This window comes from Chiloscyllium plagiosum, chromosome 29 (genome assembly GCF_004010195.1).
Source record: "Chiloscyllium plagiosum isolate BGI_BamShark_2017 chromosome 29, ASM401019v2, whole genome shotgun sequence".
Taxonomy (NCBI): domain Eukaryota; kingdom Metazoa; phylum Chordata; class Chondrichthyes; order Orectolobiformes; family Hemiscylliidae; genus Chiloscyllium; species Chiloscyllium plagiosum.
Genome location: NC_057738.1, coordinates 32,004,707 through 32,022,672, shown reverse-complemented (window position 1 = coordinate 32,022,672; position 17,966 = coordinate 32,004,707). Strand labels below are relative to the sequence as shown.

Genomic DNA, 17,966 nt, shown 5'->3' with positions numbered 1-17,966 from the left:
TACTATCTGTCCCCCTAATTATAGGATCCCCTATAACCACTACTTGTCTATTAGCTCCCCCCTCTTGAATGGCCTTCTGGACCATGGTGCCTTGGTCAGTTGGCTCATCCTGTCCAGAGCCCTTTTCCTCATCCAAACAGGGAGCAAGAATCTCGTACCTGTTGGACAAGGTCAAGGGCTGAGGCTCCTCCACTCCTGAACACCGGTTCCCCCTACCTGCCTCACTTACAGTCACACTCTTTTGTGCCTGATCACTAGCTGAATGTGAATTACTTAATCTCCCATAAACGGATCACATGCTTACAGATTAAAGATGAAGGGCAGAAAAGAGAGAGAGTTTCAAATAGCTCCATGTTGCACGTCCAACCAGATCAAGACTGAACTAAAACTGCTCAGCTCAGCTAGAGAGCTGACCTTTCATTATACAACCCACTTCTAAAACATGACCACTTTGGCTTGAAGTTTTAAGTGTTTACATATAAACAAAAGGCCTCACAAAATCCTTTTCATCTCTTTAACAAACCAGACTGATCGGAGCCCGGCCCAGTTTATTAACCCTCTGAAAAAATTCAAGGTCAGAGTCTCCTTGAGCCAAGGAACAGCTTTTAGAAAGAAAGGGGACTAGCTTTGTGACACTAGTCATCGGGGACTTGGTCAGTCAGGGCCTGGTCCATTCTCAGCTAAAAAGGTGATGAGATGTCTCGAATGAGTGAGTAGGAATTGCAGAGAACAGGAAGAGTTGAGGGGTGATCTCATAGAGGAGAAAGTGAGGACTGCCCAATGTTGGAGATCAGAGTCAAAACGTGTGGTGCTGGAAAAGCACAGCACATCAGGCAGCATCTGATGAGCAGGAGAGTCCACATTGAACATAAGCTCTTCATCAGGAATGTGATCTCATAGAGGTTTGTAAAATCATGGTGGGGGGTGGGGGGGGGGGGGGGGGGGGGGTCACAGATAAGGTCTTTTCCCCAGGGTATGGGAGTTCAAAACTAGAGGGCATATTTTTAAGGTGACAAGAGATAGATTTAAAAGAGAGCTGAGGGGTAAGTTTTTCCACACAGAATGTAGTTTGTGTGTGGAATGAACTGCCAGAGGAAGTGTAGATCAGGCACAGTTACAACATTTAAAAGACATTTGGGCAGGTAAATGAAACTAGTTTAGTTTGGGAAACCAGGTCAGCATGGGTGAGTTGGACTAAAGGTTCTGTTTTTGTGCTATACGACTCTGTGTCTCTAGGGTTCGTTGAGTGAGAACCATTGAAGGAAAGTGCTGAATACAATAGTAAGAATGGTGGACCATGAATCTTGGTGACAGAAATAGAGTAGTATGAGCAAAGGGAACGTGGATGTACTTGTCCTTGTGGAGTGGCCGAGAGTCATTAACCTCATTGCAGCGTGTTCCCAGGACTGTGGCCAATGCAATGGCCTGGGTGGCTACTTCAGACCAGGCTGGGAGCATTTGAAATGGCTGTGATTTAAATACACCAATGCAACATAAATGCCATAATGTCCCAGCACCAGCAAACATTTCCAACTACTGCTGAGTGTTAGGCAGGGTAAGACATGCAGTACTGGAGGCAGGATGCATGATTAATAAGGTTTGCCAAAATGAAAAAATTCACTCAAATTATCTGTGCATCTACACAAATGTGAAAGTATCCTTTTCATAAGTAAATAGATAATGCACAAAACACTTCGAAGATTCATCCTTGATTTCTTCAAGAAGTTATCATTATCCATCTAATCTTAGGTGGAGATTCACCTACAATGGATTATGTTTCTGCTCCTGCAGTTAACTCTGGTGTCCTTCATGGATCTATCCTTGGCCGCCTCCTATTTCTCTTTTACACACTGCCCCTGTGCAACATCATCCAACAACACCTGTTTCCCTTAGTAGGGTAATGATATCCACCACCACCATCTCACAGAGCCCCTGGCTAGGTCTCTCCACTGTATCTAATTTGTCAAACAACTTCTCAGACATCCTGCATTGTGTGGGTAACGACGTAGAGTCATAGAGATTTACAGCATGGAAACAGGCCCTTCAGCCCAACTTGTCCATGCCGCTCAACTTTCACAATTAAACTAGTCCCATTTGCCTGCATTTTGTCCATATCTCTCCATACCTATCCCATCCATGTATCTGTCTAAATGTTTGTTAAATGACAAAATCGAACTTATCACCACCACTACCCCTGGTAGCCTGTTCCAGATGTTAACCACCTTCTGTATAAAAACAACTATCCCTCTGTATCCTTTTATATATCTCCCCTCCCACCTTAAATCTATGCCCTCTAGTTTTAGACTTCTTTACCATGGGGAAAAGCTGTTGGCTATCTACCTTATTTATGCCCCTCATGATTTTATAGAGTTTTTATATACTTCTGCAATAAATATTGAGAAAACTGAAGCCTTCATCTTTGGAACACACTACAAATTCCGTTCTCTAGCTATCAACTCCAGTACTCTCTCTGGCCACTGTATGAGGTTGAGACAGGCAGTTCTCAACACTGGTGCCACATTTGACCCTGAGCTCACCTCTGACTACGTGCCTACGTCATCAGTTTTACTACCTATTTCCATGCATGGAATATTGACTGACAGCATTCACTTCCCTGTTACCTCTGGACATGACTATTCCAGTGTATCCCTGGATAGCCTCCCATGTTCTAAACCTTAAACCATCTACACCCTGTGTCTTAAGGCACAACAAACCCATTCACCCATTATCCCCTTTGTTTGCTGATTTACATTGGAGTCGATAAAATGTGGAAGCACAGCAGGGCAAGCAGCATCACAGGAGAGTTGACGTTTCAGGCAGGACTCTTCATCAGCCAGTCTTGAAGGGTCCTGCCCGAAACGTTGATTCTCCTGCTCTTCTGATGTGCTTGCCCTGCTGTGATTTCTCCAACTCCTCATTTTATCGACTGACTTTCCAGCATCTGTAGTCCTCACTATCTGTGGAATCTTTTTTTTTTGAAAATATATTTTTAGCAAATTTTTTTAACTTTGCAAACATATGAAATTATTAAAAAATACAATCAATAACAAATATCAGTATAATAAAAAGAAAACAAAACACAAATTACTACTGTCTACTAACTACTAACCTACTCTATAATACAAACAAATCATAACACTGTGGAAAGCAACACCGATAAATAAGTAAATAACTAATAGATCAAAAAAAAGAAAGAAAAGCAAAAATAAAACAAAAAACACAGAATAAAGAACAGCTATTCTCGGCGCAAAGCTCCCTGACAGAGGAACGGGAGCATTGCATATATACCCGTATTAACTCAGGAGACCCCCTCCAGGGCCCAGGGTTTGACAAATCTAACCATCCTGGTTAAACAAACACCCTAGTTAAGATAACTGACAAATCTATATCCAAATAACTCAAGTAGGGCTGCCATGTCTTATAAAAATGGTCTGTTGTGTGGTGCACGATGTTTGTAAAAAGGTCCAAGGGAATGTGCTCCATAATTAATATCTGCCATCCCAGCAAGCCCAGTGGGTTCTCAGACACCCAGTTCATCAGAATATTCTTCCGTGCACAGTATGCAAGAATATTAAATAGTTTCTTCCCATGCCTGACTAAAGATGGTAAATTCGGTAGACCTAGGAGGAGAGATATCGGGTCTACTTTGACTTCAGTCCTCAATACCCTCCCTATCTCTCCCGCCACAGCGCTCTAGTAAACACGGAGCCTGTGGCATGTCCAGAAGCAATGGGTAAGAGTACCTACGCTTATTTTACATTTGGGACACACTGAAGATGTCCCTTATTAAAATTTGCCAGATGGTCTGATGCCAGATGAACCCTGTGCAGAAATTTTAACTGTGTAGCGCACATCCTATTACAGATTGAGATCTTTCGAGCATTCTCCCATATGATCTTCCATATTTTAGAAGAGATCTCCACTCCCAGCTCTTGCTCCCAGACCTCATATAACCGATTAATATTCTTCCAGGCCCTGCCACCCAGCAGGCGATAGAGGGCACTAACCAAAAGGGTGCTTGTGGAACGTAGCAACAACCTCTCTGTATCGGGATTAAAGGGCTTAGTGAGAATCGTAGTCTTCTTCTGGATGAAATCCCTAACCTGAAATAAAAACGGAAAAGGTCTCTGCAACCCGTATTTGTGGCTCAGTTGCTCAAAAGACATCATAACCTCCCCCTCAAACAAGTCTTCCAAACCAGAAACTCCTCTCGCTGCCCATAATTTGAACCCTGAGTCCATCATCCCTGGTCAGAACCCTGGCATGCCAACTATAGGTGTAAGTGGTGAAGTCTAGGATAAGCAGCACATCACCCTCCATGTCTTGATTGTACTAATGACAATGGGGTTCTGGCAGTGGTCCATAACTGTCCTCATCTTATCCATGAAAAACAGATTAGTAAAAGGGCACTTTGCTTGGGGGGCCTCAATATCCAGCCATATTGAGTTTGGATTGTTTCCTAGCCAATTGCAGACAAAGGACAGCAGGGAACTCAACTGATACCTCTTGATGTCTGAGAAATCAACTCCTCCCCCTCCTTGAGGCAACTGCAGTTTAGTAAGTTTGACGAGGGGCCACCCACGATGCCAGACAAAGGAAGCTTCCCACAGGCTTCCACAGCGTTGACCTGGGAAACATTATAGAGTGCGTACACATGAGGAAGAACATTCATCGTAATGAGAGATATTTGGCCCAGCCATGAAATTGGAAGAGCCTCCTATCTCTGGAGATCTTGCCTAATATTGTCGAGCAAGTGAGCAAAGTTAGTCTGAAATAACAGGTCAAACTTGGGGCTGATAAAAATGCCTAGGTATTGGAACCCTGCCCGTGACCACTTAAAAGGGAACTTAGGACCACCTTCAAATTCTGGCACATCCTTAAGGTTCCCCAAAGGCATAGCCTCCGATTTTGCAAAGTTAATCTTATATCCTGAAATAGCCCCAAATGAATTGATACATTGTATCAAATGGGGTACGGATGTCATCAGGTTCGATGAAAACAGAAGGAATCATCCGCATACAGTGTAATCTTGTGTGCCCTCGATCCCACTTCCGGAGCAGTTATGTGGACGTTCTGACGAATGGCCTCTGCCAGCGGCTCTATCACCAATGTAAACAACAACGGTGAGAGGGGGCTGCCTTGCCGACTACCTCTACCAATCCTAAAATTCCCAGACTTCACCCCGTTGGTGATGACCGCGGCCAGAGGGTGGTGACATAAAACCTCCACCCACCTAGCAAAGACACTACCCAATCCAAAATGTTCTAAGACTTAAAAATGATATGGCCATTCCACCCAGTCAAATGCTTTCTCTGCATCGAAGGAAATCACCAACCCATGAATCGATTGTTGCTGACAAACCTTGACCATATTCAGCAACCTTCTAATATTATTAGAGGATCTACGGCCCCTTATAAAGCCTGCCTCCTCTTTAATAATATGGGGCAACACCTTTTACAATCTCAGTGCCAAGATCTTGGACAGAATCTTGAAATCTGAATTTAATAGAGAGATGGTCCTGTATGAGGCACAATCCTCAGGAACCTTCCCCTTCTTAAGAATTAAGGAAATATTAGCTTCTCTTAAAGATGGTGGTAGGCGTTCATGTATATAGGAGTGATTGTACATCTCCAACATCGGCCCTGACAGAATCCCTATAAACTCCTTATAAAACTCACCCGGGAGACCATCAGGACCAGGCTCTTTCCCACTCTGAAGTTGCTTACTTGCCTTCTGTATTTCCTGAACTGTCAAGGGGGCATTAAGGAGAGAGGCCTGTTCCAAGGTTACCCCTGCGAGGTCCAGGTTCTTAAAAAAAGGCTTCAATTTTAGCACTCCGGTCCTCGCAACCTTCAGACTGATACAATTCCGAGTAAAAGCTCCAAAAGGCATCATTAATCTTTTTAGCATCGTGTGTAAGGACCCCAGCACTGTCTCTGATTGCAGTAATGGATTGGTGAGCACGTTTTTTCCGTGTCAGGTACGCTAAATACTTCCCTGGCATATCCCCATATTCGAACAGCCTTTGTCTAGCAAAAGCAAGTTCTTTCTTTGTGTTTTGCGACAGTATTGAATTCAAGGCAGCCTGGAGGGCCTTGATCTGCTGTAGCTTACTCACCGAAGGCCATGCAAAATGTGCCGCCTCGGCAGCTTTCAACCGCCTCTCAAGTAGATGCTGCTGTTCCTCCTTCTGACGTTTCCGGCTAGCCGAATATGAAATAACTAATCACCTAGCAAAGGCCTTAGCAATCTCCCATAGCATAGATGGACTACTAGCTGTGCCTGAGTTGATTGTCAAGAATTCCTGAAACTCCTTCAAAACGTATTCCACAAATTTGAAATCCTGAAGGAGAAAAGGGTCCAAACACCAGTGCCACAAACCTAGCCCTTCACTCTTGGCCTTAACCTCCAAATATACCGCCATGTGATCAGAGATAGCTATATTCCCAATTTTACAACCCATAATCGAATCCAGAAGGGCTGAGGGAGCCAGAAAGAGATCAATCCTCGTGTGACATTTATGTGGGTTTGAAAAAAAGGTGAAGTCTCTGCCGGTAGGGTGAAGACATCTCCAAATATCCACCAGCCCCAACTCCTCGCATAAGTCAACCACCAGCTTAGTCTGCGAAGAAATAGTTGGGGGCCCACAAGGCATCCTGTCCACTGTTAGACCCAACATTGGATCCCTGTTAAATGACAATCCATTTTACACTTCTCATCCTTGGTTACAAATCCCTCCATCACCTCACCTCTTATATTTCTAGTGGGACATGTAATAGAGAAGAGTATGTGCATCCTCTTTTCTAATGTTTCCAGTGGGCTTGTGTGATTTAAGCACTGTGCCCTTCTCATGGATGGATCCCTGTCCTCTGGACACAGATAGCATTGGAATGGTCATAATTGTGTCCATTTATAATCAAAATATGGAGTGAAGCAATCTGAAATAGAAATGAGGCATTACTGCTGCTGCCTTACCTGATTGCCCTCAAAGCTACCATTAATGAGTGCAGGCTAGCCAGTACAGTTCAAAGGCTGCAATGAGATTTGTTGGAAATTAAGAATACATGAAACAAGGGGCAGCACAGTGACTCAATGGTTAGTATTGCTGCCTCACAGCACCAGGGAGCCAGGTTCGATTCCAGCCTCAGATGACTGTGTGGAGTTTGCACATTTTCCCCGTGTCTGCGTGGGTTTCCTCCCACAATCCAAAGATGTGCGGGTTAGGTGAATTGGTCAAGCTAAAATTGTTCATGGTGTAGGGTAGGGGTCTGGGTGGGTTACTCTTTGGAGGGTCAGTGTGGATTTGTTGGGCCGAAGGGCCTGTTTCCATACTGTAGGGAATGTAATCTAACAGCAGAAATAGGCCATTTGGCCCTCCAAGCCTGCTCTCACATTGAATAAGATTATGGCTGATTTGTTTGTGGTCTGAATTCCACATTCCCATCTGCTCTCCCATTCTCTTGCCAAACAATAATCTATCAGTGGAGAGAGAAACAGAGTTAATGTTTTGAGTCTGACATGACTTCTTCAAACGTGAAAATGAACCAAAGAAGAGGCACATCAGACTCGAAACGTTGACTTGGTTTCTCTCTCCACAGATGCTGCTGTGATTCACCAGCATGATTAGATTCCCTACAGTGTGGAAACAGGCCCTTTGGCCCAACCAGTCTACACCGACCCTCTGAAGAGTAACCCACCCAGACCCATTTCCCTCTGACTAAAACATCTAGCACTACGGGCAATTTAGCATGGCCAATTCACCTGATCTATACATCTTTGGACTGTGGGAGGAAACCGGAGCACCCGGAGGAAACCCGCACAGATTTTGGACTTATTTTCAAATTTTCAGCATTGTCAGTCTTTTGATTTTAATTGAATAATCTATCGATATTTGTCTTAAAAGTATTCAATGACCCATCATCGTCTGAGACTGAGAATTGCAAAGTCTCACAACCCTCTGAGAGAGAAAAAAAATCCCTTCATTTCTGTTCTAAAAAGACAATTCCTAATTTTAGAACAATTCTGGATTTTGGTTCTGGACTCACACAAGAATCATTCTTTCCAAGTACAACTTGTCAAGACCATTCAGGGTCAAAGCATCCCTTTACTTCTGAGCTCCAGTAAAAACAACCACAACAGGTCCAATATTTCGTCGTAAAGCAACATGCTCAGTCCAGGTATCAATCTAGCAAACCTCTTTGAAACTGTCTTCAACCAACTTACATCCTTCCTTAAATCAGGAAACCAAAGCTGCACACAGTACTTTGAGGTGTGGTCTTGCCAAGGCCCGACGGTATTAAAGCATATTATCCTTACTGTTGTGTCCAACTCATTCAGAATAAAGGCTAGCATACCATTAGCATTTCTAATTACATGCTGTACCTGCACATTAACCTCTATGATTCATGGACCAAAACACCTGGATCCCTCTGCACCCTTGAATTCCACAGTCCTTCTCCATTTAAGTAATGCTGTTTTTAAATTATTTTTTGTGAAAGTTAATAACCTTATACTTTCTCACATAATATACCATCTGCTGGATTTTAATCCATGTACCTAACCTATCCTATAAAGCTGTCTGCATCATTGTTATATCATCTTCATGACATAGATTCCTACCTTTGTGTCACCTGCAAATTTAGCCACCTTGCCTGATACATCCCTCAGCTGTTAACGTTCATTTTACATATAGGTTTGACCAATGCCTGCATGAATGAAATCATAGAATCATTGAACCGCTACAATGTGGAAGCAGGCCAAACGGCCCATCGAGTCCACAATGGCCCTCCAAAGACAATTCCACCTGGACCCAGCGCCTTATCCTAACCCTGTAACCATGCATTTCCCATGACTAACCCACCTAGCCTGCATATCCCTGGACACCACAGGCAATTTAGCACAGCCAATCCACCTAACTTGCACATCTTTGGATTGTGGGAAGAAACCGGAGCACCCAGAGGAATCCCACACAGACATGGGGATAATGTGCCAACTCCACACAGACAGTGGGTGGAACTGAACCTAGGTCCCTGGCGCTGTGAGGCACCAGTGCTAACACTGACCACTGTTTTCTGAGCAAATGCATGTAATTCTCCATTTGGCCACAGGTTGGCATTATAACATTCTAAATCACAATGTGGAAGCAACAGACTTCAGAATATAGCTTCTGCCTCAACCATGGAAATTAATTCCACAGTCTTAAGTGTGTACAATCAGTTTATCTTGTTGTCAATGCAAAATCTCTTCAGATTTAACATTGAAACCATAATCCTTGATCCAACAACTACTGGAAGCAGATTGTATTTACAATGTCCCATTGACCTGAATTTTATCACTCCTTTTCCTCTTGCATGGCTGTGCACTGGTCATAACAATGGGTGGACATTGTACATTTGCTTACCTGCTTCTGCTGGTGTTGTACTAAGGATGCAGGGTATAATGGGCAGGCAACCTATCCTTGGGCTAATTGCGCTTCTAAAGTGGCCTACTAATGTCCACTTAAGGGTCTCTTCCAGTTGTTGCTGGTATTTTGCATAGTATCTTGCAAGCTGAGAGAGATCCCTCCTGTCAGACATAATGGAAGCGATCTCTCAGTACAGCACATCTCTGTAGATTCACTTTCCAGTGTTTCCCTATGAAACACTGGATATAATTTGGTTCCCAGTTCAGACTGGGGCCTGGCCCTGGTGATGTTGCTGTGATAAGAGAGTTGAGACAAAAAAACTGCAGATGTTGGAATCCAAGATAGACAAGCAGGAGGCTAGAAGAACACAGCAAGTCAGGCAGCATCAGGAGATGGAGAAGTCAATGTTTTGGGTGTAACCCTTCTTCAGTAGCCAGCTTTTTGATTTATTGTCAGCTCTCGTAAGCAGGACTACTTCACGGGTGGGGTTGAAGTCTTGTTCTGAGCTAATTAATAGCCTCACAAACATTAAATCAGGTCAATGCTTCCCAGCCAGAAGGAGATGGTGCCTGGAAGTTGAGGTCACTGCCTCTGCAAGGTATTCTCACCACTGTTCCACAAGCTTAAATTATGAAAGATTATACCACAATTTTGTTGCCATTTGGAAACCACTACCCTTCCAAATTTTATGAGGCTTGCTTTCCCTTTTATCATATCAGGTCTGACATCACTGAATGTGTTTTGCACCCTCAATGTGTTCCCTACAGCACAGAACCCAAAACTGCACACGTTTGCTCTAACTGAGCTTTTATTAAAGATTCGTAAGGGCTCATTATTACCTCTTGAATTTTAAATTTTATATCTTCTGATGCCTCTGATTAGGTGGTGGTGAAGGCAGTGGTGTCATTGGGCTAGTTATCCAAAACCCCGCATTATTGTTCTGGGCCATGGGTTCAAATCCCACCATGGCCTAAAAGCAGTTAACATAGTCATTCTTGCGTTGGGTTTGGGGAGCTGTGCCAAATTTGCTGAACGTGACTATTTAAGGTTAATAATCGTAAAACAGGTTAAATGTGGCACCCCTTGCAGCCTCACAATATTTGAATTGATAGCCTGCCTCCTGAGGTTTTTGATATTACTCTCTGTCCCACCACTGTGAAACAAGAAACTGGGCTGGATGGAGCTAGGAAAAGCAGAGTTAACCTTTTGAGTCCAGTGACCCTTTTTCTGAATTGAAGGATCTCCATAATGAAAGGAAGTACTACAGATGCTGGAGATCTGAAACATAGATGGAAAAACTCAGCAGGTCTGACTGTGAAGAGAAAGCAAAGCTAACACTGTGACTTTTCTTCAGAAAATACCTCATTTTCTACTTAGGTACCTTACAGCCTCCAGAACTCAATATTAAATTCCACTGCTTTAGAACCTGACGTTTATGATGTTTGTCCTTCATTTATAACGTCATAGAGATGTATAGCACAGAAGCAGACCCTTTAGTTCAACTCGTTCATGCCTACCAGATTTCCCAACACAAATTTAGTCCCACTTGCCAGCACCCAACCCATATCCCTCCAAACCCTTCCTATTCATATACCCATCCAAATGCCTTTTAAATGTTGCAATTGTACAAGCCTCCACCACTTCCTCTGGCAGCTCATTCCATACACATACCACCCTCTGCATGAACAACTTGCCCCTTAGGTCTCTTATATCTTTGCCCTCGCACCCTAAACTTATGCCCTCTAGTTTTGGACTCCACCGCCCCAGGGAAGAGACTTTGTCTATTTATCCTCTCCACGCTCCTCATGATTTTATAAACCTCTATAAGGTCACCCCTTAGCCTCCGACACTGCTGGTAAAACAGCTCCAGCATATTCAACCTCTCCCTATAGCTCAAATCCTCCAACTCCCCAGGACCTTACCATTAAGTGTATAAGTCATGCTAAGATTTGCTTTCCCAAAACGCAGCACCTTGCATTTATCTAAGTTAAACTCCATCTGCTACTTCTCAGCCCAATGGCCCATCTGATCAAGATCCCCTTGTAATCTGAGGTAACCTTCTTCACTGTCCAATTTTAGTGTCATCTGCAAACTTAATAACAATACCTCTTATGCTCACATCCAAATCATTTATATTAATGATGAAAAGTAGTGGACCCAGCACCGATCCTTGTGGCACTCCACTGGTCACAGTCTTGCAGTCTGAAAAACAACCCTCCAACACCACCCTCTGTCTTTGAGCCAGTTCTGTATCCAAATGGCTAGTTCTCCCTGTATTCCATGAGATCTAACCTTGCTAATCAGTATCCCATGGGGAACCTTGTCGAATGCCTTACTGAAGTCCATACAGATCACGTCCACTGCTCTGACCCTCATCAATCCTCTTTGTTACTTCTTCAAAAAACTCAATCAAGTTTGTGAGACATGATTTCCCACGCATAAAGCCATATTGACTCTCCCTAATCAGTCCTTCCCTTTCCAAATACTTGTACATCCAGTCCCTCAGGGTTCTCTCCAATAACTTGCCCACCACTGACGTCAGGCTCACTGGTCTATTGCTTCGTGGCTTGTCCTTACTTACCTTTCTTAAAATAGTGGCACCACGTTAGCCAACCTCCAGTCTTTCAGCACCTCACAAATATCTCAGCAAGGGGCCCAACAATCACTTCCCTAGTTTCCTGCAGAGTTCTAGGGTACACCTAATCAGGTCCTGGGGATTTGTCTACTTTTATGCTTTTCAAGACATCCAGCGCTTCCTCCTCTGTAATATGGACATTTTTTCTAGATGTCACCATCTATTTCCCCACATTTTATAACTTCCATGTCCTTTTCCACAGTAAACACTGATGCAAAATACTGGTCTAGTACCTCCCCCATCTCCTGCGGCTCCACACAAAGGCTGCCTTCCTGAGGAGCCCTATTCTCTTCCTAGTTACCGTTTTGACCTTAGTGTATTTGTAAAACCCCTTTGGATTCTCCTTAACTCAATTTGCCAAAGCTATTTCATGTCCTCTTTTTGCCCTCCTGATTTCCCTCTTAATCACACTCCTACTGCCTTTATACTCTTTTAAGGATTCACTAATCTATTTTGTCTATACCTGACGTATGCTTCTTTCTTTTTCTTAACCAAACCCTCAATTTCTTTAGTCATCCAGCATTCCCTAGACCTACCAGCCTTTCCTTTCATCCTAATAGGAATATACTGTCGCTAGACTGTTGTTATCTCATTTCTTCCCATTTTCCAGCCATCCCTTTACCTGCGAACATCTGCCCCCAGTCAGCTTTTGAAAGTTATTGCCTAATACAATCAAATCAGCCTTTCTCCAATTTAGAACTTCAACTTTTAGATCTGATCTATCTTTTCCATCATTATTTTAAAACTATTAGAATTATGGTCGCTGGCCCCAAAGTACTCCCCCACTGACAACTCAGTCACCTGCCCTGCCTTATTTCCCAAGAGCAGGTCAAGTTTTGCACCTTCTCTCGTAGCGACATCCACATACTGAATCAGAAAATTTTCTTGTATACACTTAACAAATTCCTCTCCATCTATACCCTTAACACTGTGGCAGACCCAGTTTATATTTAGAAAGTTAAAATCGCCTACCATAACTACCCTATTATTTTTACAGGTAACAGATCTCCTTGCAAATTTGTTTCTCAATTTCCCTCTGACTATTAGGGGGCCTATAATGCAATTCCTATAAGATGATCATCCCTTTCTTATTTCTCAGTTCCATCCAAATAACTTCCCTGGATGTATTTCCGGGAATATCCTCCCTCAGTACAGCTATAATGCTATCCCTTATCAAAAATGCCACTCCCCCTCCTCTTTTGCCTCCCTTTCTATCCTTCCTGTAGCATTTGTATCCTGGAACATTAAGCTGCCAGTCCCGTCCATCCCTGAGCCACGTTCTGTAATTGCTATGATATCCCATCCCATGTTCCTAATCATGCCCTGAGTTCATCTGCCTTCCCTGTTAGGCCTCTTGCATTGAAATAAATAGTTTAATTTATCAGTTCTACCTCGTTCTCTGCTTTGTCCCTGCCTGCCCTGACTGTTTGACTTGTTTCCATTCTCAACTGTACCAGTCTAAGATTCATTTCTTACCTCACTATCTCCCTGGGATACCACCCCCCCTACCTTACTAGTTTAAACCCTCCCGAACAGCTCTAGCAAATCTCGCCGCCAGTATATTAATCCCTTTCCAATTTAGGTGCAATCCGTCCTTCTTGTACAGGTCACTTCTACCCCAGAAGAGATTCCATTGATCCAAAAATGTGAATCCTTCTCCCATACACCAGCTCCTCAGCCATGCATTCATCTGCTCTATCCTCCTATTTCTATCCTCACTAGCTTGCAGCACTGGAAATAATCCAGGTATTACTACTCTCGAGGACATCCTTTTTAAATTCCTGCCTAACTTTCTATATTCTCCCTTCAGAATCTCATCCTTTTCCCTTCCTATGTCATTGGTTCTAATGTGTACAATGACCTCCTGCTGGTCCCTCTCACCTTTGAGAACATTCTGCACCCTCTCTGAGACAACCTTGATCATGGCACCAAGGAGGCAACACACCATTCTGATTTTTCGCTGCTGGCCACAGAAATGTCTATCTGTGCCTTGGGCTAGACAGTCCCCTAATACAATTGATCTCTTGGAACCCGACATACTCCTCATTGCATTACAGCCTGTCTCGAAACCAGAAACCTGGCTGTTCATGCTACATTCCCCTGAGAAGCCAGTACCCCCTAGATTTTCCAAAATAGCATACTTGTTTGAAAGAGGCAGAGCCACAGAAGACTCCTGCACTACCTGTCTACCTCTCTTACCTTTCCTGGAGTTAATCCATCTATCCGACTATATCTGCGACTTTTCTCCCTTCCTATAACTGCCATCCACCACACCCCTTTGCTCTTGTAAATTCCTCATTGCCTCTGACTGTCTCTCGATTGCCTCTGACTGCCATCCATTCGATCTGATAGGATTTGTAACCAATGGCATTTATTGCAGATATAATTCTCAGTAACACGTAAACTCTCCTTAAACTCCCACATCCGACAAGAAGAGCATATCACGCTACTAAAGGCCATTTTTGCTTCTTTCAATCTACAGACCCAGAAAATAGAACTGTCTTATTCTTTTACAAAACACTGCTCCAGGCTAACTTCATACTTATGGCTTATACTTTTAAGTTTAATCAAGAGACATCTCTTGCATTCTTCTCCCCTCGACTTTCACGCCCACAGCTTTGTCTGGTTTATGTCCTGTTTACTTTGCTGTCAGCCAAAAGGACCCATTTTCACTATTGCACCGCTTAAATTAATTATTTTATATCTCTATTAAAACCAAAAGAACCATGGATATTGTAAATCAGAGAAAAAATAAAAAACATGCTGGAAATGCTCACAGGTCTGGCAACATGAGGGAGAGTCACTCCACCCAAAACATTAATTTTGATTTCTCTCCACAGATGCTGCCACACCTGCTGAGATTTTCCAGCAATTTCCATTTCATATCTCTATTTCTCTTCCACCCCAGTTAGCAATCCCTTTATCTTTTTCACTAGGTTCCAGCATCTGTTCCCCTCCTCTGCCTCTGTTAAAATGATTTTCCAACTTCTTTCAGTTTGGAAGAAGTCATATGGCCTTAAAACATGAACTCTGTTTCTCTCTCCACAGACACCGCCAGATCTGCTGAGTTTCTCTAACACTCTGTGTGCTTATTTCAGCCTTCCAGCATCTATAGTATTCTGCTTTGATATGAAGTTGTGGGTCTGGGTTAATTGAGTATCACAATCAGTGCTCCCATTTTCAGGCCTGACTAAATTTTGTGGCCTCAAGTTTCAGTAGCAGAAGGAGCAGTAATTGCAAAAGATATAGATCAAAGGTGTTTGTCAAGACAGCAGGTGAGGGGCGCTCTTTCTTATGCAGCAAGTTGCAATTATCAGGAATGCATTGACGGAAAAGATTGTAGGAACACCCTTTTTCCTCTTATACGCAAAAGAATTGTCTAATACTTGAGAAATCTACAGGTCTGTGTGCAATCAACAGATGAGTGGGATGAATTCCTTTATTGGTGGCCTGACTTTTTTTTTTGTGTGTCATCACTTTACCAATTGAATTTATGTCATAGAAACAAGTGTATTGCAAGTATGATAAACATCCACTTGCAAAGTGAGTGACAGGAAGTCTTGTTCTATAATTAAAGCATGCGTTATTTCCCTAAATGTCAACACATAAAACATAAACAGTTCTGGGTTCTCTTTCAAATCACCTGTAACATGCAGCTTGAGGTGTTCTCAAACCCAATGACTGGCAGGCTTATCTGCTAATACAAGAGTTGCAACATTTCCCTGAATTGAGGTAAGTTTTCAGTGATGCTTTCAATGTTGAATCTTAAAAAGTATGCTTTAAAAATATTTACTTTTCAAATGCTCAAATATATTTTCTTTTCTATAATTTGCAATGATTATGCAACAAAACAAGGACTAAGTGCCTATAGCGAATAGTAAGAAATAAATTTGGCAGGTCATGCCACTTAAAAACATTTGGAAAAGAAAATTACTAGGATGAGTATTTATTAATCAGATTATTTGAACAAATCATAACTTTATTTTGGTTAATGGTATAATTGTGTAAGTCCATTGGAAGAACCAGATAAGAATACAACCCAATATTTGACAAAATCCTGTGCTTCATTTCAGGTGTGACCTGTGACTGATTCCTGGTTTCTAACGATGACAGAATATGAATATTATGATGAAAATACCACATTCTCCTATGCAACGTCTACATTCTGTGGGAGTGCCAAAGTTGCAGATTTCAGGAATGTTTTTATACCCTGCTTTTATTCCATTTTATTTGTGTCAGGGCTCCTGGGGAATGCTTTGGTTGTTGTGATATACGTTTACTATGAGAAGCTGAAGACCGTGACAGATGTCTACATGATGAATCTGGCGATTGCTGACTTGCTCTTTCTCTGCACCCTGCCATTCTGGGCGGTTGATGCATACTCTGAATGGATTTTTGGAACTTATATGTGCAAACTTGTGAATGGTGCATACACTGTCAATCTTTACAGCTGTATGCTAATACTCACCTGTGTGAGCATCAACAGGTACAAAGCTATTGTTCAAGCAACAAAAATGCTTAATATTGGAAAGAACATACTTCACAGTAAGTTAGTCTGTATGGGCATTTGGGTGCTCGCAATGATTCTGGCTCTTCCAGAATTCATATTAAGTCAAGTTCAAAGTGATGAACCGAATAAATCTGTCTGTAAGATGGTGGATTCTTCTAATCTGATCAAAGTGGGAGTGAAAGTAACACAGATGGTAGTGGGATTTCTGATACCTTTTCTGGCCATGACCATTTGCTATTCAGTCATTGCAAAAACCCTAATCCAAGCTAACAGGTTTCAGAAGCACAAATCATTAAAGATTATCATTACAGTTGTAGTTGCATTTGTGATTTGTGAGCTGCCATTCAACATTGTCTTGTTGATACATATTCTACCGTTCAATGGGCAAAAAACTAGTTGTGAAGATAATGACAATTTATACTACGCAATTATTGTAACAGAGAGCATTGCATATGTACACTGTTGTCTCAATCCTATTCTTTATGGATTTCTTGGAGTGAAGTTTAGAAATAGTTTTCTGAAGATTTTAAAAGATATTGGCTGCATCAGTCAAAAACAATTGGCTGGGCTTCTGAAAACTGAGTGTGAGACATCACAACCTGTATCGGTTGTATCTGAAACAACAACAATGTATCCCTTATAAAAGATATTATATGGATCTAGAATTGTAAATAAAAGAAGCAGCACAAATCGTTAGTTTTACTGATTTATTCTGAATTTTTGTGATTTACAACTGCACATGCTTATATGTCTTACTATCTTACGCCAGGGACCTGGGTTTGATCCCAGCCTCAGCCAACTGTCTGTATGGAGTTTGCACATTCACCCAGTGTCTGCATGGGTTTTTTTGCACAGTCCTAAAGATGTGCAGGTTAGGTGAACTGGTCATACTAAATTGCCCATAGTGTTCAGGGATATGTAGGTCAGCAGCACCCTATTCCTAATAGGGTAGAGGAATGGATATGGTGGGTTAGCCTTCAAAGGGTTAGTGTGGACTCGTTGGGCCAAAGGGCTTGTTTCCACACTGTATGGATTCTATGACAGTTCAAATAAGTTGTTGCTGTGGTGTAAGCAGTACTTAATTCAGCCAAGTCACAATGGGAAGAGAAATGAACACAGTCCTACAATTTAGAATTTAGCCCAGAAAGATAGGCACCAGTTATACTGTATAATGGCACCTGCTTTGGTAGTGAATAATTGCAAAATACAGTACTTCTGTATTTCATTGAAAAGTCAATCATGAGTTCTGGTGATTGATAAAATTCCATCTAGTGTTATGGTTGTTGGTGTTTCCATGCTAATACTTCAGCAGGGAGCCGTTTGGAACTTCTCAAGTTCCATAAGATTTGCAGTGACCTCACAGTCATCCTGAGGAGCAAGGTTACGGTTATAACTAGGGCAATTAATGCAAGAAAAAG

The 17,966-nt window shown here is 42.4% G+C and overlaps 2 protein-coding genes across 5 annotated transcripts in view; one reads left to right on the top strand and one right to left on the bottom strand.

The window, feature by feature from the left end:
• Positions 1 to 17,966, bottom strand: part of fyco1a (FYVE and coiled-coil domain autophagy adaptor 1a) — a 186,214-nt gene that overhangs the window by 52,851 nt on the left and 115,397 nt on the right. The gene's annotated exons all lie outside the window — the stretch shown is intronic.
• LOC122564488 (C-C chemokine receptor type 7-like) lies at positions 15,682 to 17,253 on the top strand. Its single transcript, XM_043719442.1, has 2 exons — positions 15,682 to 15,770; positions 16,112 to 17,253. Exon 2 carries the CDS (start codon positions 16,145 to 16,147, stop codon positions 17,189 to 17,191), a length of 1,047 nt encoding a protein of 348 aa, XP_043575377.1. The 5' UTR covers positions 15,682 to 15,770; positions 16,112 to 16,144; the 3' UTR covers positions 17,192 to 17,253.

Coding starts and splice junctions, on each gene's coding strand:
- LOC122564488 (XM_043719442.1), top strand. CDS start 16,145: ATGACAGAATATGAATATTATGATGAAAATACCACATTCTCCTATGCA.